Here is a 26243-nt window from a genome sequence, read left to right as displayed (position 1 = left end):
ACTGCTGTTAATGGGAAATATAAGCTATTGCATATAGCAACTGCAGAACGAGCAAAGATGTTTCATAACTAGAGCATTTATTTTTAGGCACTTCAATCAAAGGCCATGCTAGTAAACTAGCATTAACTTTTGAGACCAAGACTATAACTGTCAAACCAGGTGCACTCTAAAAATGAAAGCAATAGCATAAAGATGTCCTTGAGGTCAAAACAAACATGGATCAAAAACCTTCACTTGAGTACAGGAATAAAAATGTGCATCACAATTCGTTTGCTGTAAATATTAACAGAGTATTAACTCAGAAAAGAAGACATTCAATATCCACATAATTAGAATAAACATATTATCTTTAATTTAAAGTGAGTGGAGCAACATAGCAGGATAAAATACATACAGAATGCAACATAAAGTCTTACAAATGGACACTAGATGGTAAACAACTAACATTGTCAATATTTCCCAACACACAGGTGCGCTTGCAGAGAAAAAAAATAGAGGTCAGAAAGTACAGAGAATGAAAATACTGCAAAGGGATATCAAGTAAAGATATGACCAATAGCCCTACATACAAGTACAAAAATGCAATCAATAAATGCATTAACTGTTTGTTTTGACCATTATGGCCAATGAAACATGGCCACATAATGTTTCATTTGGCTCATTCAGAAACCAACAGTAATGGAATGTGCAAAGAATGAACAGAACGCCCGCCTTAAGCCAGATTAAAATACAACGATGATATACATTCACAGCGTGTATGACTCAGAATGGTCAGGAAATTCTAGAGACCTTAAACAACTTGACGTGCATTGATTAAGATTATAACACGAAAATTAGCAGGGTCCTTTATACATTTCATGTAAACTATTATGCTACAAATAAATTTCATTGCACTTTTGTCTTCATAGAGAAACCAATTAAATTAATTACCAAAGCAATTACTTAAGTTGAGCAAAACATTTTAAGATTAGAATGTGATCTATCATCTAACTGTCCAGTCCATCGAGGAACTCTCCTTCAATGATGTGCTCTAGGCGTTTCATGACCCGATCACTACTGGGTGGTGGGTAGTCAGCGACATAATGTGGGAGGTGTGCAGAAGAGCCATTAAAAGAGCAGCACAGGGTGCTGAAGAATGGCACGAGATCCACGATAGAGCAGAGAGAACGTAGTGTGAGCAGAGGAAACTCTACTCGATCTGTGCTCGACTCGCCAGCTGTTCCATTCAGCTCCTGAAAACACATTCAAGATATTTACAGGCTGAGAATTGGGTCTATTTGCGAAAAGCACCAAATTTACTGGTTATTTCACAGATACATTGAAGAATGCTTTACTATGCATTGAGATCTTACCCCATAGCGTCGGTTTATTCCATCCAGTATCCTAACAATGTGTGGTTTACACTCTTGTTCACCTTCCAGCAGAGTGTTTCCTGGTCCATCATAATGGTCGACATCTACTTCAGGAATGAAAGCCCAGCGATACCTGCAAACAAGCAAATAAATACATACATAAAGTTCATATTAACAGATCATGAACATTGAATTTTACGGTGTGGAGCAGATCAGAAGCCATATTTGTTGTTTCAGGAATTAAACGTCACTAGAAGTAAGAGGGAACCTATTGACCTTTACTGATAGCTGTAAATGTTGGGGCAACTATGACAGTCCATTTAGATTAAAAATGTAAAAGAGCAAACATACACACACACACACACACACACACACACAACACCCACTTGTTTCTGTGAATTGTGGGGACTTTCCATAAACTTCTATTATTTTTATACTGACCAAACAATATTTTCTATCCCCTAAACCTTAACTTACTCCTTACAGAAAACCTGTTTGCATTGTTACACTTTCAGTTTAACATCATTCACTATGGTCCCCACAATTTCAATAATTTCTGATTTTACTATCCTTGTGGGGACATTTGATCCACACAATTTAGCATAAATAAGTACACACACACACACACACACACACACACACACACACACACACACTGTGTGCTGTATTTCAAGTATTATATATTTTCTGAAAGAAAGCTTAGAATTTAGCACACAGTCATATAAACTTTAATGGTGATTTCTGGGGTTATTTTGACAGTAAAATCAAACCATTTTCACTGTATTAATTAATTCATTACATTTTATATAGCGCTTTTCTAGGCACTCAAAGCACTTACATCGTCAGGGGGGTATCTCCTCATCCACCACCAGTGTGCAGCATCCACCTGGATGATGCGACGGCAGCCATATTGCGCCAGTACGCCCACCACACACCAGCTTACTGGTGGAGAGGAGACAGAGTGATGAAGCCAATCAGCAGATATGGGGATTGTTAGGAGGCCATGATGGTTAGAGGCCAATGGGCGAATTTAGCCAGGATGCCGAGGTCACACCTCTACTCTTTTCGAAAGACATCCTGGGATTTTTACTGACCACAGAGAGTCAGGACCTCGGTTTAACGTCTCATCCGAAGGACGGATGTATTGAATATAGTGGCCTTAAAAGATGTGAGGGCAAGTAAAATGATGACACAATTGTAATCTTTGAGTTAAGTCTGACATACACTACCATCAAAAGTTTGGGGTTGATAGAATTTTCAAATGTTTTTAAAATAAGCGTCTTATGCTCACCAGAGCTGCATATAAAAACAGAAGGATTGTAAAATATTATCACATTTTAAAATATAATTTATTCCTGTGATTCAGCAGCCATTATTCCAGTTTTCAGTGTCACTTAACCACTTCAGCTGTTATTGTGATATTTTGAGAATTAGGCATATGCAATATTGGACCCACCGGTGGGTCCCCAGAGTTGATGTGGTTAATCCTTCAGAAGTCATTCTATCATGCTGATATGGAGCTCAAGAAACATTTCACGAGTTCACCCTTACATCTAATCTGAAAGTGAATAGTAGGCATATTTTGGCGTGCTGTCCTGGGGCAGGGGTCCGGGCCCGGAGCATAGCCCGAACCCAAAGAACTCCCCCCATCCCTAATTTGGGATAAAATAGATTAGAAGTGAGGAGTTGGGGTGGAGGAGGGATGCCGAAAAACTGTCGTAGGACAGGAGGTAGGAAGGCTGGATATTTATACACTTGTTGTGCTAGTTAAGATGGTTAGCTAAGCGAGATGCACCTGTGCCAAATTAAATTATTATAAGATCGTGCTCCTCCCGAACTTTGTTAATAAAACCACATTTATTACTATTATCAATACTGAAAAGTTAATATTTTTGTGGAAAACGATGTATTTTAATCTGACGTACTTCAGGATTATCTGATGAATAGAAACCTAGAAAGAATTGCATTTGTTTGATGTTCAAACATTTAAAAATTTCAAATCAATTCAATGGATCCTTGCTGAAAAAAAGTTACAATTTCTTAAAAAAAAAAAAACAACAACTAAAAAATAAAAATCTTACTGACCCCCAAAACATTGACCAGTAGTGTATTTTTCCCATGTGGCCATTAGAAAACCACTGATTCTCTTCTTAAGAAGTTTAAGTAAACTAAAATTATGAAAATTCATAAAAAGATTTATCACTGCTATGGCAAGAGTAAATGGTGACAAACATTCACTGGTATCTCACATTTGAAACAGAGGCATATGCTCAGGAGGGAAGGACACAGCGGTGTCCAGGAACTTGCAGGCTGACAGGTACATGTCCAGCTCTGCTTGAGGGAAGAGTAGACCACTCTTGTCATTGCCACCCCGCAATTTACTCCTGAAACGGAAAGAGATATATATAATTTATTTATTTAAAAAAAAATGTATTAAGGGGCAAAATATATACTAACAGCATTTTTCAGAAAGGAAGACTCACTTTGAAACTTTATCATCCAGTAGTGTCTTCTCAAGGCGGTTAAAAATGCGTATCTGAAATATTAAACAAATATTCAAACTGCACTCAGAAATAACATCCAAAACAACCAAAAAACAAAGACTCTTAGTGCAGCGTATTTCTTACCAGCTCAGTAACCATGATTGGCCAGAGAGAGGTGAGATGTTGTGGTGAGATCCTCAGCAGGAGAACACGGAACATGAGGAACATCTGGGCTGACACTGATGGGATCTGTCCCACACGCAGGTTCTCTGTTAGACGCTCTAGAATATATTTGATAAAGAAAGTGTCTATTGTACATTACTAAAGGACTTTACAAGAAACCTTTATTTGTTTTCCACACAGACTGAGTGATACCTTGTATGAGAGGCAAATAGAAGTGGTACTGGTCATTCTCTCCACTAAACATGGCAAAAGCTTGTCGTTTCAGTAACATAGGCTTCTGGTCAGCGCTGCCGAAGAGCTTCAAAGAACTGCTCTGCATGCCTGCACATACATGGTACAACATGAACACATGCAATACAAGTCAATACACTGATCATACAAAAAATAACTCATGCAAAAGAATGAACATATACTCACTCATCAAGTCTTTGAACATTGTCTTTTCATGAGTCAGAAGATGGTCTATGATTGATCTCCAACTAAAGCAAAGTATGTGAGATTAATGGCTTCAACATCAAACTCTTGATTTTGTTGTTTACTTGCTGCATTTATTTGGTCAAAACTACAGTTAAAACAGTAATATTGTCAAATATTAGTACAATTTAAATAAATGTGATTTTTTTATATATACATTTTAAAATATTTATCCCTGTGAATGTAAAGCTGAATTTCCAGCAGCAATTACTACAGTTTTAAGTGTCACATGATCTTTCATTTTATTATTCTAACATACTGATTGGTGCACAACAAACATCTCTCAATGTTATCCATGTTGAAAACAGTTTTTGCTGCTTAATATTTTTGTGGAAACTGTGATAAACCAACATTCAAACGTTTGAAAAAAGAACAGTACTGACTACTTTTATTCAGCAAGGATGCATTATACATGAAAAAAATGTTAGCCTGAATGCACTGTAAGTCGTTTTGGATAAAAGCATCTGCTAAATGCATACATTTATTTATTTTATACTGAAAATAAAGACATGAAAGTGACATGACATACAGCCAAGTATGGTGACCCATACTCACAGACAGAACTCATACAGCCATGTATGGTGACCCATACTCACACACACTGTGAACACACACACACCGTGAACACACACCCGGAGCAGTGGGCAGCCATTTATGCTGCGACGCCCGGGGGGCAGTTGGGGGTTTAGTGCCTTGCTCAAGGGAACCTCAGTCGTGGTATTGCCGGCCCGAGACTCGAACCCACAACCTTAGGGTTAGGAGTCAAACTCTCTAACTATTAGGCCACGACTTCCGCAAAAAACATTCATAATGTTACAAAAGATCGGCATTTCAAATAAATACTGTTTATTTTATTTATATTAATCAAATAATTTTGAAAAACAATCATGTTTTTCACAAAAATATTTAGCACATTTAGAAACATTATCAAGTACTTAATCATGTGACTGGAATAATGGCTTCTGAAAAAAATCTGGTTTGCCATTACAGGAATACATTACATTTCAAAATATTTTGGAGTAGAAAACAGTTATTTTAAATTGTAATAATATTTTACTGTTTTTACTGTATTTTTGATCAAATAAATGCAGCCTTGGTGAGCACTGAGCATAGGCTAGGGAAATTATTTGAGCAATATTTGACCGTTTTGACATTATGAGCATGCCTTGTAAATGTATAATGTTGTGTAAGTGTATCTTACTGGCAGGTACACAAGGACTCCATTGTGAAAAACATTGGGTCCATGAAGAGTTCCAGCACCTCTTTCTTCCACGCTCGCTTAGTGTAGGCATATCCACTCAGACTGCTCAACAACTGAGCACCCGCACAGAAGCTAGGCACGTTATAGGCACTGAGAGATAGAAATTGAGAAATGAGCTCTAAATGAAAACTGCCATATATATTTATACATATGGTCACTGCCAAATTAACAATGAATAGACCAAGTTTTTAAATTTAGCACTAACTAAGCATTCTAAAACACTGAAGCGCATTTTTGGCATACTTACCTGTGATTTTTTAGATAGGGAAAAACGTAGTACATAAGCCGAGAAATAAGAGGCACGGCTTTCTCCTTCTCATCACTGCGATAGACCATGTCCAAAAGAGGAGCCAAAACCTATAAATAATTAGCACAAATTAATTCTTGACACCTGTTGATTTTGTCTAATCACATCAGCATAAATTAAATTCAGTAAAATAAATACTGCCATGTTTACTTACAACTGCAATTAATAATTTAATTAATGGAATTATATATATTTTTTATTATTTCTGCATTGCATTTAATTTTTGCATTAATGACAATTAAATTAGTTTTTCTTTTTCCCTTTCCCAGTATTGCAACAAATCCCATTCAGTTACAATCTGGAGCTCTGTGTGTATGTATTTCTTCTTGTCTCTTACCTCAGCAAGCAGAACCAGAGCTTGTACACTGAATACAGATGGTGCTGAAGATGACACCATAGCACTGCCCTGGCCTGCACACTCTGAGAAAAAGACAGAACAGAGTACTTTTAATACTGCCTCTGTTTACAGTAGACGATATTGCTAGCCAGTATTATTATCAGATTATATCTGCAATTGTCAGCAATGGGCATTTTACTGAAAGCACATGTATTTCAGTGTATGTTTACCCTCAGACTCATTGCCATCATGGTCATCTTCATCTCCCTGAAGACAGACTTGAGGCTGTGCTTTCACTTCCAGGTTACGACTGAGCCAGCTAGTCTGCTCCAGAGATGAGCCAGCCACAGCTCCCACAGCTTCTAGTATGCGCTGGCTCACTTCCTATTGAGAGTACAATTACTATGTACTTTAACAGGTTGGATAAGAAATATGTAGGGTTTTGTTTTTCAATGACAATTCAGACAATGAGCAGCAAGACATGTCTGTTTAAACTTTTAGTTTTCACTCACTATATCAACAAAATACTGGTTTTGCTGTCTCTCACTGTACCGGTCTTACCTGCAGTTCTTTAGTATCCCTCTTGTTGTCGATATTGGGAAGTCTATTTACACAGTCATTAAGGATGCTGCAATAGTAAAATCAACAAAGATTGGAGTTTCAAAACACGTTTTACCTTTCAATAATATCTAACAATTGTTTCATGTAATTAATAAGAGATCTCTAAAAGAGTCTTCTGGCTGCCTTCTTCTTGAAATAATGCATCAGACAACTAGGCAGTTTCATACTGGTCTATTTGCACTTGTTGTACTGACACCAAATGGTCCAGGACATGTTATGCACCAGTGGTTAGTATTTAAGATTAGGGTTTGTTCAAATCACTGAAGCCAAGGATGAGAAAACTTAATAGTGACCACATTATTTTATTTACCCGAGGAGCAAGAAGTGTCCAGGAGGGGCGAGATTAAGCTGGAGAGATTCCCTGAGCAGACAGAGGAGAGGATTGATGTTCTCCTGAAGAGCTTGAGCAGAGAGACTGCAAAAAAGACCATATAGGACATTTCCATCAATACTACACTAAAAACATTCACCTTGTACAAGAATATAGTCAAGGGTGGATCTTCCAATAAACAGTAAGTGGCATTAACTTTAGCCATGGGCATGAATTAGATTTTAACAGTTCACTTTGTATATTTTAAAGTAAATGACATCATATGATAGCAAATAATGTAAGTATAATTAAAATATGAGAATGATGTTACCTTTGAATGTAGACATAGCTGAACTGTAGCATTGGAATGTCAACTAATGCAGTCTTCTGATAATGAGATAGAGTAAACATTAATACATTTTTTCTTAGTGTTAGGATATAGTACATATAACTACCTGTATATAAATACAAAAGATGTTTATATGGAGTGTCACCATTTAGACCACTACGTAAATGTGTGTATGCAGTACCTGGTCTCCTTTGATCTGATGGGGTTTCTTCACCACCTCTCTGATGAGCTGCAGTATGGTGTCCGTACGGAGTGTGTTTAGTGCCTTCACTAGATCCACCAAGGTCATTTGAGAATCACTAGCATCTGGTAAAATCTATGTATGCGTACACAAACACACACAAAATTTAAAAGCATAATTCCAGACACATACTGGATGAAATGTCATGTTTGCATTCTGATATCTATAGTTCACCTTGTTTCTGGAACGTCTTTTGCGACTCTTCCTGCTACTCCATACAGCGGCCACAGAGGCCATGACCTGCACCCCAAACTGATGAGTCAGTGGCATCAAGAACTCCAGAACCTTTTGCCTCAAGATCTACAGAGAACAGAAACATGTGACTGGCACCACTAAGCAGACAACAATACAGCAACATCTTTATGTTAACTAAATTTTTGTTTACTTCATGCATCAAATATACCTTTGTGCCTTTAAAATACACAGAGGTGGGTGAGGCTCTGCTGCCATGGGTGGAGTGACAGCCCTTGACCACACCCCAGAGTAAGGCCATGCTGCTAATCATGTGCGGAAACTCCTCCAGAATGGCATTGCTAGCATTTCGTAGGTCTGGAACATCAGAGCCTGCAGTCTACAAAACAAGAAAAGACAAGACAAAACAAAAAACAACTGTCACATTAGTGTTTTGGAGTTTCATTGGCAATCCTGTCATTTTTGATACCCATGGCAAGCTCAGACTTGTTTGCAACTACAACTATGTCAGTGGATGTATATTAGGAAAAGGGTTGAATTTTATAATGTGATTTGCACACACTGACATTAATGTGCCAAACTGCAGACAGTTTTTGCAAATAAACCTATAGTGCTGTAGCAACCAACATGAAAGTGACTTAGTGACCTTCAGAAATGTATCACTGTCAGTGTGAATGGATGATACAACAAAAATTTGGCTCCCTAGGTGAATGTCCATGTCACCTTTGCCAGGATTGGCCACTATTCGCTTTAGCAGGTGCTTTTATATCTTACTTTCTTGTGGTCTAGAAGACAATAGTGTGTGATAGTGGTCAGTCCTTCCAGCAGTGTCAGAGGATAGTCAGGTGCTATGTTCTCCCTCTTTAAGGTACTACTAAATAGAACAACGAAATAGGCATTCAATTCAAGCTATGGTTGCAATAAAACAGCAGTAAGTATATAGACATCTCATCGGTCAACACTTAATGTGCACCCACTCTCACACAGATGCAAACAACCACATACATTACTTACTTGTGTGAAGCTTTGATTCCATCGTGCTCGTGCTGTTTAACAAGCTCATCCAGGTTCCTGCAGATCTGGGCAATTATGGGTGATACAATGATGGCCAGTGATCTTCCTAAATACGGCAACACTTCACAAAGTAGAGTTACCCAGGCTGGGTGCATGGCACAGCCATACTGTGGGTGCAAAGCTCGGGCTGCTGCTGACACAAACATGCCCTGAGCAGTGATAGGCTGACTGGCTACGTAACGCACTGCTTTGATGGACTGCTGGAACATCACAGCTGTTTGCCACTCTCGAGCCAAGGCTGAAGATGGTGGTTCTGCATATCGCTGTGGGTTGGAATTGCTTTGATCAAGATCTTGTGCTTTGTTGAGTGGGGGACACACGTGGTGCTCCAATACAATAAGAACTTTCAAAAGTTTCAGTAGGGCAATCTGAAGTGGGTGCTCAGCCCAGATCCCATCCCGGCCAAAGTTAATCAGGCTCTCTTCTGAGATCTCCCCTTCATCTCCTCCTTGGTCTTCTTCAGGCAATTTGTGCTGTTCTGGCCGATCAGCTCTCTGGCAGACATACATGGAGGCAGAAAGCGTTAGAAGGACGTATTGTTGAACCTTGTAGCCCCAAAGAAGGTTGCGCACCGCGTCCAAGCTAGCAGTTCCCTTTGCTTCCCCTATCGGAGCTTGCTGGGCCACCCTCACCAACTGGATCATCAATTCTGTCAGCACCTCCACACTTTTCACCTGGACCTCCCGATTGGCCTGGAGTTGGCGAGTGGGAACGCTAGCATAGGAGGGATAGTGAGAGCGGAGATAATGCATGCACAGGCAGGTCAGTAGCTCTAGCAGGAGAGTTGGTGGAGAGGAAGGAGAAGATGGTGAATGGAGAGGAGAAGATGCTGGCTGGGATGGGTCAGGAGTGGCTCCACTTGGTGGAGTTGAGGTCTGCAATCGGCCATAGAAGCTGCCACCGTCCTGAGCCTGACGGTGCCTTTGCAGAAGGTTCTGGATGAGGTTGAGATGGGCAATGGAGCTGCAGTCCAGAGAAGTACTGGAGAGAGCCTCCACAAATGGCCCTGCACTAGTCCGGAGGATGGTGTCTAAAATAGTGAAAGCATAGAGAATTCGGCTGCTCTCATACTGCTGCTTATAGAGCAGAACATGACGGAACAGCGAATCTACAGCCTCACGTTTTTCCCGCTGACGCTTGAGCAACCGGGACTTAGCCATAGCCTCCAACTGACCATCATCTTCATCACTTGAGAGCGAATCCGAAACCTGCGTGCGTTCTGAATCCACCCTCTGCAGGCCATTGGCCACACCCTCCTCCTCTACACTACCATCATCATTGCGCTGCAAGTAAGGGGCGGAGCTTGAGCTGGAGTTTTCAGTGGAGTTCTGAGTTCCACTGGTGTCTGCAGATTCAGTGTGTTCACTCTCCTCTTCTTCCTCGTCCTCTCCCTCAGTCTCTTCGCTCTCACTCCGTGATATTGTTGGGGAGTCTGGAGGCGTTAGTTCTGGATCTCGTTCCAAATCTGCCCACAGCGCTTCACGGTCTACTATGGTGATGCGCCTGATAGGGCTTTCTTCTGTTTGGCAACTGGGAGGGAGGTTGTCTCCAAAACTTTTTGTGATGGATCTGTCTCTCCAGGTCAGTGCCTTTAAATTACCTAAATCACATATACAGAAGAATCAGACCCCACAGCTAGAACAAGAATTAACTCTTGCTATTGCTTTCAGTCTTGAATGCTATTTGTGCAAATTACTATATTCATTATTTTAGATATAGTGGTATAAGACAGTTTACTTCATATTAGTCTCACGTAGCCAGACCTTCAGACTGACGTCAGAAATTTCTGGGAGCCTTGGCCGATTTGAATGGTCTAGGAATGCCCTTGAGGCAATATGACTGACAGGTAAACCAACCAATCATGTTTTGTTTTGTGCCATGTCATGTTTAGGGGCGTAGAAATGTGCCCACAATAATAGACCGGTGTGTAAATCTCTTGGATGTATTTTAAAGATTCTATGCCATGAACTTTACATATTTCACATAGTTTTTCAAATCTAGCATTGAGTTCATCCTGATAAGCGCTCACTGTCACAGCTGTAAACACAATGGCTTTCTTCTTCCATAATGGGGTTTAGCGCCAATGCACTCTTTGTTTCCAGGTGGAATGTTAAAAAACGCTATTCTGAAGAATTCAACCAATCAAATGCCGACTTCGAAACTCCTGAAGTGTTTCCAATTATGTGTGCTATATGCATCAGACGTTCAGCCAACAGTCCGTGGGTGTGACGTCTGAGGCTGAGTCTACCTTCATATTATAATAGCCTATTGAAATGGATTCTTATCGCTAATTACGGTTTCAAATTTGTATTACATAAATCGGTTTCATTTCGGTTTTTAACTTCTAAACTCAAGCATAGGAACACTGTGTGTAGTAATCTGGTATGTGTGCATGTGTGTGTTTTGATTTCATACCAACAGAGAGATACTGTTTGATGCTTTGTATAGGTGATCTCTGTGTTCTGGGGTCCAACAGTAAGAGCAGCACCGGTTCCAAGATACGGACCACATCATTGAGGGAGAGAGCCCGCACCAACCAGTTCTGTGCTGCAGCACTAACACTACCATCCTGATTGTTCAAACTATCTAGTACCACAAACAAAGACCTAAGAAAACAGAAAAATAAATAGTGAACTAAGTGTATTTGGCACAAATATATGGATGAATATTACTGAAGTAAGCAAAAGTTTAGATAAGAAATATGTATATGACTTGTCAAAGGAGCGGTTGAGAGAAGTGCTGCGACTGGTCTGGATCTCTCGTGTCAGGTGCCACAAAACCGAGAACCTGTGGAGCGCCTCCAGACACACAACCTAACACACACACACACACACACACACACACACACACACACACACACACACACACACTTTAATAAATGTTTACAATAGTGTGTGAATATTAAATGAGGAAAATGCAGTACCTTGTCTCCACTGAGTAAACCCAAGCAGACGATGTCCTCGCAGATGGATGCAGATGGAGCCAAGCAGTGAAGCCGATAGAAGAGCTCCACACAAGATACGTGATGCTCTCTACGCTCTGTGTCCAGCTGAGCCCATAAAACCTGAGATACACGCTACAAGAGAAATAAAAAGATAATTAAAATGAAGAAAAAAACGTCACATTAAGAAAAGTTGGATAAGGCAGCTATTTTTTATGTAGACGATAGGCACACAAGTACAACTCCTATCTACTTGAATGAAGACCAAATTAAACCTGTCAATATTACGTTTCAATAACTTGCAAATTTAGCACTAAAATTGTATGTAATACTATTATAAATGTTGTGTTTTTTATTCCTCAAATCATGCTAGTCTGGGTAGTCCAGCAAACATACATGCACCTACGCAGAATAAAAAGAAATAGGTGATGCCTCTATCAAAAGGGCAATTGGTTCTATTAACTAAAATGCAGGACTTCCACAAAAACATAAAAAAAATCTGGTGCATTTCCTGACCCTTGTAATGTCTCTGGAATTAGCCATTTACATATCATATTTTTCTAGTGCTGTCAAACTATTAATTGCGATTATTCGCATCCAAATTTTTGTTTTCATAATTTATGTATGTGTACTGTGTATATTTATTATGTACATATATATGTACATATATCTTGTTACTCATAATGTGTATTACCAAGTAAAAGTCTGTGGAATCCTCCAGAGTTTTGAGAACAGCTGGGTAGATGGGAGGCAGGGTGACCATTTGCAGATGTCCGCTGAGTGGGTTTGCATCAGAGTTCTTATAACGTTGATTTTTATCCTGAATGACGAGGGCTAAAGACTGAGAGTGATTGATCAGATCCAGCAAAGAGGAGATTGCAACATGTTGCACCTACAGACACACAAAAAAGATGTATTATAAAATTATTAAGATTTGGCAATGCAACCATTAAAGGTAATTTTTCCATGTCAGAATACTTTGTCCTACTGTGCAGAGGCAACTCTAAGTAAGTGATTTGTAGGCCAACAATCCTGAATATAAACAGTGCATTGCTATCAATACATTGTTCTGTTTGTTTGACAACATCAACTTCTGACTCAACAAATAGTTTGGGGGTGGGACTAACTGATTCTAAGAACATTGGTAGACGATGTGTGGAAATAAATTAAAGGTGGAAATAACAGACAACAAGGTTTCTGAGAATATCATCTTGCATGTTCCATTGAAGAAAGAAAGTCCTATATCCTTGGAATGACATGAGAATGAGATGATAAGAGAACTTTCACTTCTGGGTGAACTTGTACCTGGTAGTCTTTCGTCAGGCAACACAGAGTCATCAAAGACCTCAGCCAGTCAGGAAGGGTTCCCTCAATCCCTGAGGGGAGAAACACTCAGTTTTTGGGAGAAGAACAAATCTGTGTGCTGTGACATGCTACATGAAAAAACCCAGTTTAAAGTAGCAGTGGAATACATTTCCTTTATTCACCTGTCTTGTTGAACATAGATGTGTGCAGGTCTTGGTTCTCTTCCTCAGTAAAATAGACAGGAAATGTTATGCATTCCAGTAGAAGCTGGCAGATCACAGTGAAGGCCTGGCGGCACGACTCCGTTATCTCCCCTTTGCTCTTTGACTGGAAATTTCCCATCCACTCCAGCTCGGTTGGTCTGTGGTCTTTACCTCCATCCCTAGAAGACCCATGAAGGGCATGGATCCTCAGTTTACTAGGGTTGAAGAACTCAGCAAGTCTGTCTTTGATTAAGCCCAAGTCTCGACTGCCTTTCCGTTTCGATGGAGACCGCTTACTGCCTCTAGGGGAAGCACTAGGATCTAGCTGATTTGCTTCTTCCTGTTTCTTCTTCTCTGGATCCATGACATCTAACAAATGCCTGAGAGATGAACATGAGTGAGAGAGAGAAAAAGAAAAGGCAAATACAGTGAGCATACATGCTGCTAGTTGCAGGGCCAGAAAAGAATACTATTAGTATATTTAACCAGAGAGTCAGGGGCCTCTGGAGGCCTCAACAAACTTCCAAGAGGGATTATTTAAAACATTTTAAAAAAGACAAATCAAGGTTTAAAAGTGCGCCTTCTATATACAGTCGTGGCCAAAAGTTTTGAGAATTACATGAATATTAGTTTTCAAAAAGTTTGCTGCTAAACTGCTTTTAGATCTTTGTTTCAGTCGTTTCTGTGATGTACTGAAATATAATTACAAGCACTTCATACGTTTCAAAGGCTTTTATCGACAATTACATGACATTTATGCAAAGAGTCAGTATTTGCAGTGTTGGCCCTTCTTTTTCAGGACCTCTGCAATTCGACTGGGCATGCTCTCAATCAACTTCTGGGCCAAATCCTGACTGATAGCAACCCATTCTATCAAGTGCATTGCATTCTGGAATGTATTATTCCTTGCAGTATTTTATGGTTGTACAAGCACATTTTAATTTTATTATTTCGTGCATACGCCTATTGGGCACACACAGTATACACTAAATTACCTTGTGATCACAGATGCCAGTATGTCCTGCACACATTTGGACAAGTTTTCTATAGTTCCTCCTTTTCTCCACACATCCTCTGCTTCAGGGTTTACATCAGAAGCAGGATCTGATCCATTACGGCCTGGTAGGAGGTGCTGTTCAGATGGAGATGCACTCAGGCCTAATCCACTGTCTTCAGAGCGCAAAGGAGGGTATGGAGCTACACCTGGCTCTGCCTCTTGTGTCTCCTGTCCATTAAGACCACCCTCACTGGAGCTGTCATCATGGTTACCATTCACCTGGTCACTTTCCTTGACTTTGGTGTTGCTCATCACAATCTGTATTTGTATAAAAATAAAGCCCTTTTAAAAAGCACATTTCCAAACTATATAATGTGAATGGCATTTAAACTTTAATTGTCTGATCATCAAAATGATATACTAAATGTATTGGTAAAAATATACATTACCATTAAAAAGTTTGAGGTAAGTTTTTTTTTTATTATTATTATTATTACTATTGTTCAGTAGGATGCATTAAGTGACACTTAAGGCTGTTCCTTTGTTACAAAAAATCTTTAAAATAAATGCTGTTCTTCAGAATTTTCTATTCATCAGAAAAAATATCACATTTTCCACAACAAAAGAACATTGATACTAATTAGAAATGTTCCCTGATCGTGATGTGTGAAGGATCATGTGACATTGAAGACAGAATTCAGCTTTGCCATTATTATTTTAAACTGAAGTAATATTTCACAATGCTAGTGTTTTTACTTTAGTAGAATAAATGCAGGCTTGGTGATCATAAGAGAAACATAAAAAAAAATAATATTATAATAAACCACCAAACTTTTGGATGGTAGCGCACAGTAAATCTGACCAATCTTACCTGTGTTTGCTCCAGATCTTGCGTCTGTGATTCAGCCTCCACTTCCATATAAGCCACAGGCATCTGGATCTTACTGAGCACTTTATAACACGCTCTCATGGCCTGCGTGAGCTCCTGTAGGCTAAGGCATGTCATGTGACTATGCAGTGATTGCAGCATGCTGCCCAACATCTGTGGCAGAAACTGCATCTGAATGTCTGCATAGAGTTCCTAATAAGAAAGCCAAGAAGTGGAATGAGACCAAATGACCAAAAATGTTTAAAATCTCTCCAAAGATGAATCACCAGATCATACCAAAGGAATAACATCCAAAAGGAAGATAATGAGAGTTGAGAGCTCAGTCACTGAGGGAGGGCTACTCCAGTCTTTAGATGGATGCTTACTTGCTGGATCACGCAGTGAGCTAATAAACAAACATAATAATAGGCATTATCACATCATCTCATTTATGTTCATGTAATGTTGTTTATTATGAGTTTGTGTGTGTTTACCTGAGACAAATTTGGAAATGTCTTGTCATGTAGTCCCAGAGATAATTACTGCTCATTGCACTCACAAGCATATTGACAGTCTTTATGATCTCAGAGGAGTTTTTGTTCTCCTTGATTTTACTGCACAGATAAGTAGACGGTGAACAATCAGAAATAGCATTCATTGTTGTATTAATTATTTTTGTACATTTCTACTACCATTCAAAAGCTCTGGGTAGGTTCGACTTTTGGAAACAAGTTTCATATGTGCACCAAGGCTATATTTATTTTATCAAAAAATACAATGAACAGTACATATTGTAAAATATTTTTTACAACTTAAAATAATTGCTTTCTGTTTTATTATAATTAACACATTAGTTGTGTTGCTTAATATATGTATGGAGACTGTAATACATTTTTTGCAGGATTCTTTGATGAATAAAACGTAATGCGTCTTTGGTAAATCAAATTATTACTTAAAAATAAAAATACATAAATAAAAATCTTACTGACCCCAAACTTCTGAACAGCAGTGTATATTCACTTACAGCAAAATTAAATTATATATAGGATATAGATCTGATTGACCAATTGCAGCATTTTGCAGTCAAATTTTTTCTATAATTAAACTGAATGTAAGACTATTATCCCTTACAACCAGAACACTGTGATAGTTTCACAAGTTTCGTAGCACTCTGCAACCACATATAAACAAAGTTCACATTTATTTGGTAAATGGGCAAGTAATAAGTGGGATAATGTACAGTCAGACAGTCATAACTGTAAAATAATCCCCTTTAGGATGATAAAAGCCTGATCACCATGTCAGGTTAACTCACTAAGTCACTAAAGCAGGTTTTTACTTCTATTTTGAACCCTTGTGTAGTATTAGATCTGGACCCTAACATTATTTGTGTTCTCTGGTAATTAAAACCATGTGTTGCTAATACAATTCTCTACTAGTTAACTTATTGGGGGGAAAAATGAGCATTGATTCCTTCCCTCTGACCTGTTGAGTTGGCTGCCACTGAGGCTGGAGTTGAGATTGTCCTCTCCCAACATCACTTTACAGTAGTTGTAAAAAGCTCTAACCACCTCTAGCAACACATCAGACAACACCAATGGTCCTGTGTGTGGGAAAATGCAAAGATATAAATAAATGTGGAAAACAGATCCAAAGTAAAGCTTTTTACAGTTTGAACAATGTGGGTGTCTTTACCTATTTCAGATTTGTCCAACAGGCTAATGATGATGCGAAACGGTCTGAGATACTCTATTAGATTGTCTGGGTTGGCCTCTATATCTTTCTGCTTCAGAATATTCACCACAGCCTATGAACAAAATGTCAAATACGAGTTGTGTTCATCATGCATGTACAGAATACAAACACTGACATAAAGGGAATGTGTAATGTGACCTGCAGTTCGGGAACACTTTAGTATAGGGACCAATTCTCACTAATAACTATTTGGCTGTTTATAAGTTCTTATAAAGCACATATTTTGCATGACCATATTCTACATACCTTATCCAACCCAATACATACATTTAACAAAAACCTTACTAATTATCAATAAGCAGCAAATTATGAGTTTAGTTAGGTAAAAGTCATAGTTAATGGTTTTTTAAGAAAAACCAAAATGTAATTTGAGTTGGGCTGAGTCGAGTGAGCGTGTTATCTTCTATACCTGCACCAGTAATTCTCTGGAGTGTGTACTGAAGTAGAATGCAGTGTATTCCTCCACAGTGTTAAAGCGACTGGAGTCTGCAGCCACCATTCCTCCTTTGATGTTCAAGCCTGAAAATACACACAATCACTCATTCAATACTTTTCAATTTTGAGCCTAACTATTCTTTTAATAGATGAATTCCATTTATTTTATGAAACCGTATTTCTATGGTATTGCGGAATTTTCTGGAAATTTGTAAGCGATACCCAGCATCCATGCATAGAGGCGTCGATTCAGAGACATATCTCTCCTGAGCAGGGTGAGTGAGGCAGCAGACACCACACTGATCATCTCATCTTGATTTAGTGGAATGGCATGTTCCTCAGGATCCTACAGACAGGATTATTTTAATTAAATATTTCACAGATGGTCTGTTTATGGGTGATGACTGGTTATGCAAATGTAGATGGAATTTAAGAAAGAAAAAAAAGAAGAAGGATAACCTGGCAGGTAGTGAAGGGGAAGAAGTAGAGAAGGACTTCCAGCATGTTTCTCTGGACCAGAACATTAGAGTCTTGTAAGGCAAGACATACAGCTTTCACCTGAAACCGAGAGATGGGGAGGAGTAAGGTGTACATTTCATTTACACAACTCTTTTATAACAACAGACCTCAGAATTAGACACCATGTGGAATTTGAACCGAACGACTGCCTTTGAGGAAAATAAATTACAGTCTGTATTTAAGTAAACACTCACCACTAGTCTGTGGTCTGTTCCAAGCATATTCTTCTGTTCTCGAGCAGTGACTGAATGGTCAAAGTGTGCGACGATGAAGAGGGAGGCTGGGAGCCGTACCAGAGGACATATAAGCAACGAACCCCACAACGCCCCATAAAACACAGACAGACCCACCAACAGTGACAACTTCACAAGCAATGCATCCGTCCTGAGACAGGAAGAAAGACAGTTAAGAACAATAATAAGTGCTGTAATGATAATGCAGGATTTTCTTAAAGGGATAGTTCACCCCAAAAAATCTAAATGTAGTCATAATTTATTTACACTCATGTCATATTTTTGTCTTCAAAATATCTTTTGTGCTTAAAAGATGAAACTCACACAGGTTTGGAAAAACATGAGGGTGAGCAAATAATGACAGAATATATTCCAGTAACATTTTTTAAATAAGGTTTTTTTTTTTTTTTTTTTTACATTTTCAATACTTTCAAACAATAGCTTATAACATTACTCAATGTTTAGTCCATGTTTTTTTTTTTTTTTTTCTAAGCTTGCTTTTTTTATGACTTTCCACGTTGGCAAACCATCCATCATATTCTCTGACAAACTTAATGTCTTGACTAATCTAAGTCATTTTAAAGAATTTATTCAAAAATATTTTAAAATGTTGTTGCTGGGCCACTTACAACAGTGACACAAGAACCTGTATTTTAAGATCAATAAGGCTGCATACTTTTACTCAAAGTTAATCAATGTAATCTCACTTAACATTAAATTGGTTACAGATTAATTGAGGAACAGTTGTATTGAAACTGACAAAGTAGTTCAGGGTACAATAATGAGTATGTTGTATAAATATTAATAATGTTTAGGATACACTCTCTAGATTGTCACCATGAGAATCATTTATTGTCTGGTGTTAAGTTGCACCTCTCATAGACCTCCGCGCCCTCCTCTAGTCCTGGCAGTAGCCCCATGATGAAGGCCTGCAGGCTGGGTAACAGTGCCCTCTGAAGAGGCAGGAAGTACCGCTCGTACAGCGTCAACAGAACTGGCTTCACCGACATCGCTGCATGACCCAACAATGGGAACAGTCCTGAGCTGTATACACACAAATACCACCATAACTGCCTATGAAAGTTAATCTTACAAAATCTATATTTTAAATATTTGTGTTTGCCAATTTTTTATCGGTTCTCATTATTAGAATAAAAATGCATAAATATTATTATACGATACTATGGAGCCCTGCACATGAAATGCAAGAAAAAATAAATAAATAAATTGTGCGCACGATTTACACTGTACTAAAACGTGCACACGATTGCTATTGCGTTCCCTTGATTTACTATTTCGTTCCCTCGATTTGCTAAATCGTGCGCACCATTTAGCAAATCAAGGAAACGAATCAGTAAATCATGCGCACTATTTATAAATCGAGTGAACGAAATAGTAAATCAAGGGAACGCAATAGTAATCGTGTGCAGGTTTTAGTACAGTGAGGGAACAAATTAGTAAATCGTGCACATGATTTAGCCTTCAATTTTTTCCTGCATGTGCGGGGCTCCGTAGATACTATTAATTCACTTAGAAATATATAAAATAAATGTTAAATATATTAACACATTTATAGAAAATATAATTAAAACATTAATTGTGTTGATATTAATGTAAGTGAACATTTTCTGCATTGAAAAAAGGAATGCAGTAAATGTGCTTGTGTGTAATGAATATGAAAAAAAAAGAATTCTATATATATATATATATATATATTTTTTTTTTTTGTGGGGGTGAAATATGACTTTCACATTTCTATGTAGGATTCACCCAGTGTTTATCATTAACACTAACCTGTATATGAAGAGATCCTTGGCTAGCCATTTTGTGCCAATGATTTTGAAAATGACCTCATAGGTCTCAAGTGCTTTGAGATGGACGCCGCTGGGCAGGGCAGGATGCAAACACTGAGCCAGACGCTTCCCGATGATCAGCCTCCGCGGTAACAGTGAGTACTTAAGATTACTCTGGAGAGCCTGAGAAACACAAAGAATGGAAGAGCAGAGCAGGATGGATGATGTAAATAACTGCTAAATTATACTGACAGGTCAAAAGTTTTTTTAGTATCGATATAAATCTAAAAAATCTTACAGACTCTAAACTTTTTAACGGTAGTGCTTATATAAACTAGTTGAAAATGATTGTACATACATAAACTATAACACTAAAGCAAGGCTAATTGTAGATTGATTACATCAGTAAAAAAATGACTGTCAGTCTAAGTTACTAGCTTTCCACACATCAACACATATCTCAGTCGGCAACCACATTTCCTGAACAGTTTTTCAAACAAACAACCAACAAGATCTCAGAGGAGGAACTAGGCTTAGTTTGTTATTGCCCAGCTCTTGAAACATGTTTTACAAGACATACCATCGATAATGTCACCTGATATACAAAGTAAACATACTTTGAGTGTGTTAAAAAGGAAGGTGTTGATCATAGCATCACATTAGAGTGAAATATCTGAAACAAATACACAAAACCTAATCAATATCACCCCTTTCCATGTTGTTTTGAAACTTGCCTAATATCCGGAAAGTCCTATTGAGCAAACAAGAAAATCACATGCCATGTAAAGGATAGGGAGAGTAAGAGAGAAATTTAACACGCAAATGTGTTTAGAAAAAAAGGAAGAGGAAAAGGGAGGTTGAGATGAAAAGTACAGTATTTGTCTAATCTTAAGGACAGTTAACATGTCCTGTTCCACTCATTCAAATCAGCTGCACTTTGTACATGAGTGATGTGTTTGAGGTCAAGCAGTAATGTTATACTCATGGCCTTTTTTCAACAGGACTGAAGATTATAAAGGAAAGTCTCTCACTTCTCTTAAAAAATGAACTTAAACTGAAATAAGCGAACTTCCTCTACTTGCAGAGGGAAGTAAAGCCAAAGTGTGCCTTTTTAAGTTCTAAATTGCTTCTCTACTAGTTTAATGTGAAATTATACATAAGGCATTTATAAATTGATTTCTCTGAAACATAAAAACTCTGCTGAGCTTTTTGAGTTTTTTTAAAACAGGAATCAGTAAAGAGCTGAAAAAGTTTTTAAAAAGTTGCTCATATTGACTGAAGCGAATGCTAACTGAAGTGTATTGATTTGTTTTTTCCAGACTTTACCTTGTTGAGTTTTCCTAGCGAGGAGATGAGATCGGCCCATTCACTAGATGATTCAAAGTTGCGCAGCGCCTTCTCAATGACAGCGCCGTAACTGCGATAACGGTAGTCATTCTGAAGCTCAGCTTCCTCGGGATCCATCATGCCTCAGTCCCGTCCCAGCATGCTTAGCATCTGTCTATGAAACAAAACAGACTTTTCAGGAGAAATCCTGCATCACAACTCATGAGTGCACAAAGGAACAAATGCATCAAAGTAGGGTGAAAGTAGGGAGAAATCATAAAAAAAAATTATACTTCAAATCATATGTGGCTTATTAAGGAGTGGTGTGCTATCACTTTTCTAAGCAATCAGGCTTATAATTTGGCTTATTACCTCATGCCCAATACTTGGGTGAAGAAATTCAATACATTAAATGGAAAGAGAGAACCAAGACATATAGCTAGTAGAACTCACAGACTAAGAAGAGTAAGCAACCCTAGCAACTCAATTATGAAAATTTCTATAAAGTCTATGACATGAAACTATGGCAACAGAGTATACTTTTGTAAACACATGCCTGAAACAATTTATAATGCCATTTAAATGTTCGGGGTCAGTAAGCTGATGTTCACTAAGACTACATTTATATGATTAGAAATATAATAAAAATGGTATTTAAAATGTCAATTTCCATCATTTTATGTATTCAGCAGCCATTACTGCAGACTTCCTTTAGAAATCATTCTAAACATGTTGATATGCTGCTCAATAAAAATTTCTTGTTATTACCACAGATGAAAACAGTTATTTAGCTGATAAATATTTTTGTTTAAATGTTTTTTTTTCTGATTTTTTTTTTATGAAGGTAAAGTGCAAAAGAACCTCAAACTGTAAAGTAAATGTCACTTATAATCTTCCATTTCCAGTACTCAATTTTTAAGTAAAAAAAAAAAAAAACCTTAAATGGTAGTAGTGTACACATATCAGGGGTGTCTTCTCTCAAGGGAGGCACTGCCTCCTGAAAAAAAAACTGGATGATAAATAACTGACAGTAATAAAATAAAATAAAATCTAAACAAGTAGCATATAATCCACTCATTTTTTTCTAAAGTAATACAGTCCAAAAGAGACATCAGCAGATTACAGAGGGACACAGAATCTCTTTTGCCTCCCCTGAGCTCATTGTTCTCACAGAGGTTCATGCTATGAATGCAGGGGATAACAGCAAAATACAGGCAACAAATCACATGACAGGAGTCAGTGCATCCATAGCACTATTATTGGCTGATTACACTGTCAGTATAATCATACTCACAAATCTGCAAATCAGCCTTAATGAGTCAAACTGATGGAAATTAATGGATTAACGGCAGAGCAATGATTCTGAACATAACCAGTATCAATCAAATGACATATTGACAAAATAATTGCAGAAAATGCATCTGCATTATTCTGTGTTGGCCAGCTCATCAACAGACATTACAAATTAATACACACCAAAAACAACAGACAGTATAAGCTAGATTATGGTCTCTGATTAGATATGGGGACATCTGTTAGCTCTCCAGTAATAAAAGCCCTGAAAACACACACACATACACACATGGAAACACACACTGTGACACTTACATCTGTTCAATCTGATGCTGTGAGCATCAAACGGGTATCTAGAGATTTACAGAGGATTTAACAGACAGAAGCAAACCCCAAAACACATGCCTGTTGAACACTAACCCACCTAAACAATCTGATTCATGCTACTGATTCATACTACCTGTTCTGCTTTCTGTTTTTACCACCCAGAAATGTTCAAGACAACTCCCATTATGGATTTTGATTCATTACAGTCCAATTAGTAAGCTGCTGAATATCAAGTACTAATTTCAGCTCCTGCACTTCATTCACACATCAAAGAGATTCTGTGTATGGCAGGGGGAGGCACAAAGCCAATATAGCGAACACAGACACTCACACAATTATCCTGGCTTATGTTTTTAACATCATCAGCAGCTTACGGTCATTATAACAGCAGCTCATTGAAAAGTCTGCAAGGAAGCAACAACCAGCCTTTAAAATTACGATGGATGTTATGTCTTAAAAATTACAGATCCACTTTCAGAAAATAAGGTACAAAAATTGCCAGTGGGGCAGTTCCTTTTCAAAAGGTAAATATTTGTACCTTTAGGGTGCTTATTGATAACTGGGATACATATAAGTACCTGAAAGTAAAATGTACCTTTTGAAAAGGTACTGCCCTAGTGACAGCTTTTGTGCCTTTTTTTCCTGAGAGTGTACAGCATTGTTATTATCATCCAATTTCGACAACTTATATACATACTGATACATTTTCTTTTTATTTGCAATAGAAATCTTTTGTAACATTATAAATGTCTTTACTGATACTTGTAAACAAATGAATGTGTTTTTTTGCAGAATAAATATCTAAGTTTAATTATCAATAAAAGTGCTTCTTTACAATAAAATCCTATTTACCCCAAACTTTTGAATGTTATTGTAAATGTCATGTATAATCGCCTATTTAAAGTATTCAATTCATGCACCACATATTGTGAACAATCTCCACCTTCTAAAGCAAGGAAACAGGATTGATTGTCAGCCAATCTACAAAGCATATACACAACCAGCTCTCCTGAGGCCATGCATTTATGGTACAGAGTTGCACAGAATGATATTGGTCTATTGATCTAATCATTAATCATGCTCCTCTTAGAAGCATACCAGTGAAAACAGTGCACTGGGAGCCAGAGAAATGTACAACAAACGGATATATATGTGCATGTGATAAATACCTAGGCCTTCATTTCTGCAGTTAAAAAGGAGGGGTTTTGCCAAACTCCTTTCACAATATTTGAGCAACAGTTTCATTCAAGCAACAGTGAAGCAACACAACATACAGAGACCTGTTATGCAACTCAAATCTGTCCTTGTTGCATCCAGTGACTTCATGGCTACACCACAGAACATCATATTCAATATGCATATTCATTCTTTGACCTTTAATCATTGCACATTTTCTATATTTCTAATGGAAAACGTGTGGCATTATGCTGGATGGTTGAATTCATTTAAATAAGAATAATACAATAAATTTAAACTAAAGTACACATTTTTAACAGAACCCGTTTCACTTAATGCTGGGACAATAATATGCAGCATCCATCATCACCACATATAAATTTTATTTTTTAACTACAGCATTGATTACATAAATACTATTAGTACAGCATTTACAATAAACTAGCCATTACATTTTTATGACATTCATTAGGCTACACCATGTCAGATGTTATTGAGAGAATTGAATGACTCACTCACTGCAGCAAAACAGGATGGTCGACGACAGATCACAGGGACCCGTGCCAAATAACCTTACGATGCTAGATAAATCGCCGGTTTAAAAACAGTAAAAGGCGAGCGCAAGAGAGGGCAGATACGCCATATTAATATTCAAGGCTGTAGACAGCAAAAATTCAATCACTCAGCTGATTTCCACCGAAGAGTTCTTTTGTGTACACTTCCTGATGGGCGGAGGGGGACGAACCACGCGGCGATGACAAGGGGGTGTGGCTGAGACATGCAGTCTTGTACGCTTTTATTGCATGCCTAAATTATATCGAGTTCGTTTAAATAAAGACAAGCTAATTTGTAATAACATTGAATTTAGTATCCGTTTTAGTGCTGGTCGAAAGCGAAACATTTATGAGAGAGCTACATTCTTTGCCAGCTTCACCCCTTTCGTTGGTATCTTCCAGGATGTCATCTGTTTACTTTTTATCTTGCACCAAGCTGTCACATTTTGTGGCGGCTGACTATCAGTGCATTAGTGATAATAACAACGCAGACAGATTATGAAGCATAGTTTACCAAGGCCTCGTTACACCATAAATGGTGTATAATTTGAGAAGTAGCTGAATGAGCATCAACTGCAAACATGGCTAGATAAAAAGAGAGACTGTCAGACAGATGTGTAACATTATATAAATGTGACATTTATATAGTGCATACAATTCACTGTTATTTACTTGTTTATGTATTGAAAACTAAGAAGAACTTAATACTTTTATTCAATAATTATGCTTTAAATGCATCAAAAGGAAGAGTAAAGGAATAATGGTTCGAAAGATTACTAGTTTAAATAAATGCTGTTGTTCTAAAATAAAAGTTGATGTTAAGAAACGATTTCTTGAGCACCAAATCAGGATATAAGAATCCTTTCTGAAGTATCATGTGAAACTAAAGGTTGAAGTTATGGCTACTGATAATTCAACTTTGCCATCACAGGAATAAATTACATTGTAAAATATATTCAGGTATAAAATGTAATAGTACTTCACAATTTTATTATTTTTAATCAAATAAATGGCACTTTACTGAGCATGAACATTTTCTTAACATTAAGCAACTAGTATAATAGGCTATGTTTTAAATCAAATAAATGCAGCTTTAGTGAACATAAAATGCTTTTTTATAAGCTTAAATAGTATAGTAGGCTATATTATAAAATGCATTAATGCGTTTAACACAAACTGACCCAGTGAGATAATCTACAGAAAAAAAACATAAGATATTTTCCACAGCAAACACTGGTCTTAATTTGAGTTAAAATTTAAGCTACCAGTAACAAAACAGTTTTGCTCCTGAAAAATGGCTATCCAGATACAGAGTAGCATAGCTAAATAGGTGG

The 26243-nt window shown here is 37.8% G+C and overlaps 1 protein-coding gene across 3 annotated transcripts; it reads right to left on the bottom strand.

Annotated features, from left to right (window-relative positions):
* Positions 1-46: 46 nt before the first annotated feature.
* On the bottom strand, positions 47-25085 carry dop1b (DOP1 leucine zipper like protein B). Of its 3 annotated transcripts, none has more exons than XM_059500202.1 (39): positions 24871-25085; positions 21560-21734; positions 20235-20416; positions 19314-19484; positions 18402-18591; positions 18148-18246; positions 17911-18034; positions 17663-17772; positions 17194-17305; positions 16984-17101; positions 15993-16112; positions 15796-15904; positions 15502-15711; positions 14629-14948; positions 13613-14013; positions 13431-13501; positions 12820-13017; positions 12108-12260; positions 11897-11997; positions 11600-11790; positions 9125-10784; positions 8885-8984; positions 8322-8489; positions 8093-8218; positions 7859-7993; positions 7660-7715; positions 7329-7433; positions 6959-7025; positions 6628-6781; positions 6398-6480; positions 6001-6110; positions 5694-5843; positions 4436-4497; positions 4211-4339; positions 3980-4116; positions 3836-3888; positions 3602-3736; positions 1353-1485; positions 47-1232 (listed from the first exon to the last, which is right to left on the bottom strand). In XM_059500202.1, exons 2-39 carry the CDS (start codon positions 21698-21700, stop codon positions 987-989), a joined length of 6930 nt encoding a protein of 2309 aa, XP_059356185.1. In that variant the 5' UTR covers positions 21701-21734; positions 24871-25085; the 3' UTR covers positions 47-986. The 3 variants fall into 3 exon arrangements, with proteins under 3 accessions (XP_059356185.1, XP_059356184.1, XP_059356186.1); XM_059500201.1 differs by having other exon boundaries at positions 24875-25085; XM_059500203.1 differs by having other exon boundaries at positions 8885-8981; positions 24875-25085.
* Positions 25086-26243: the final 1158 nt, after the last annotated feature.

This window comes from Carassius carassius, chromosome 19, assembly GCF_963082965.1.
Source record: "Carassius carassius chromosome 19, fCarCar2.1, whole genome shotgun sequence".
Classification (NCBI taxonomy): domain Eukaryota; kingdom Metazoa; phylum Chordata; class Actinopteri; order Cypriniformes; family Cyprinidae; genus Carassius; species Carassius carassius.
This window is presented reverse-complemented; position numbering and strand designations above follow the sequence as displayed.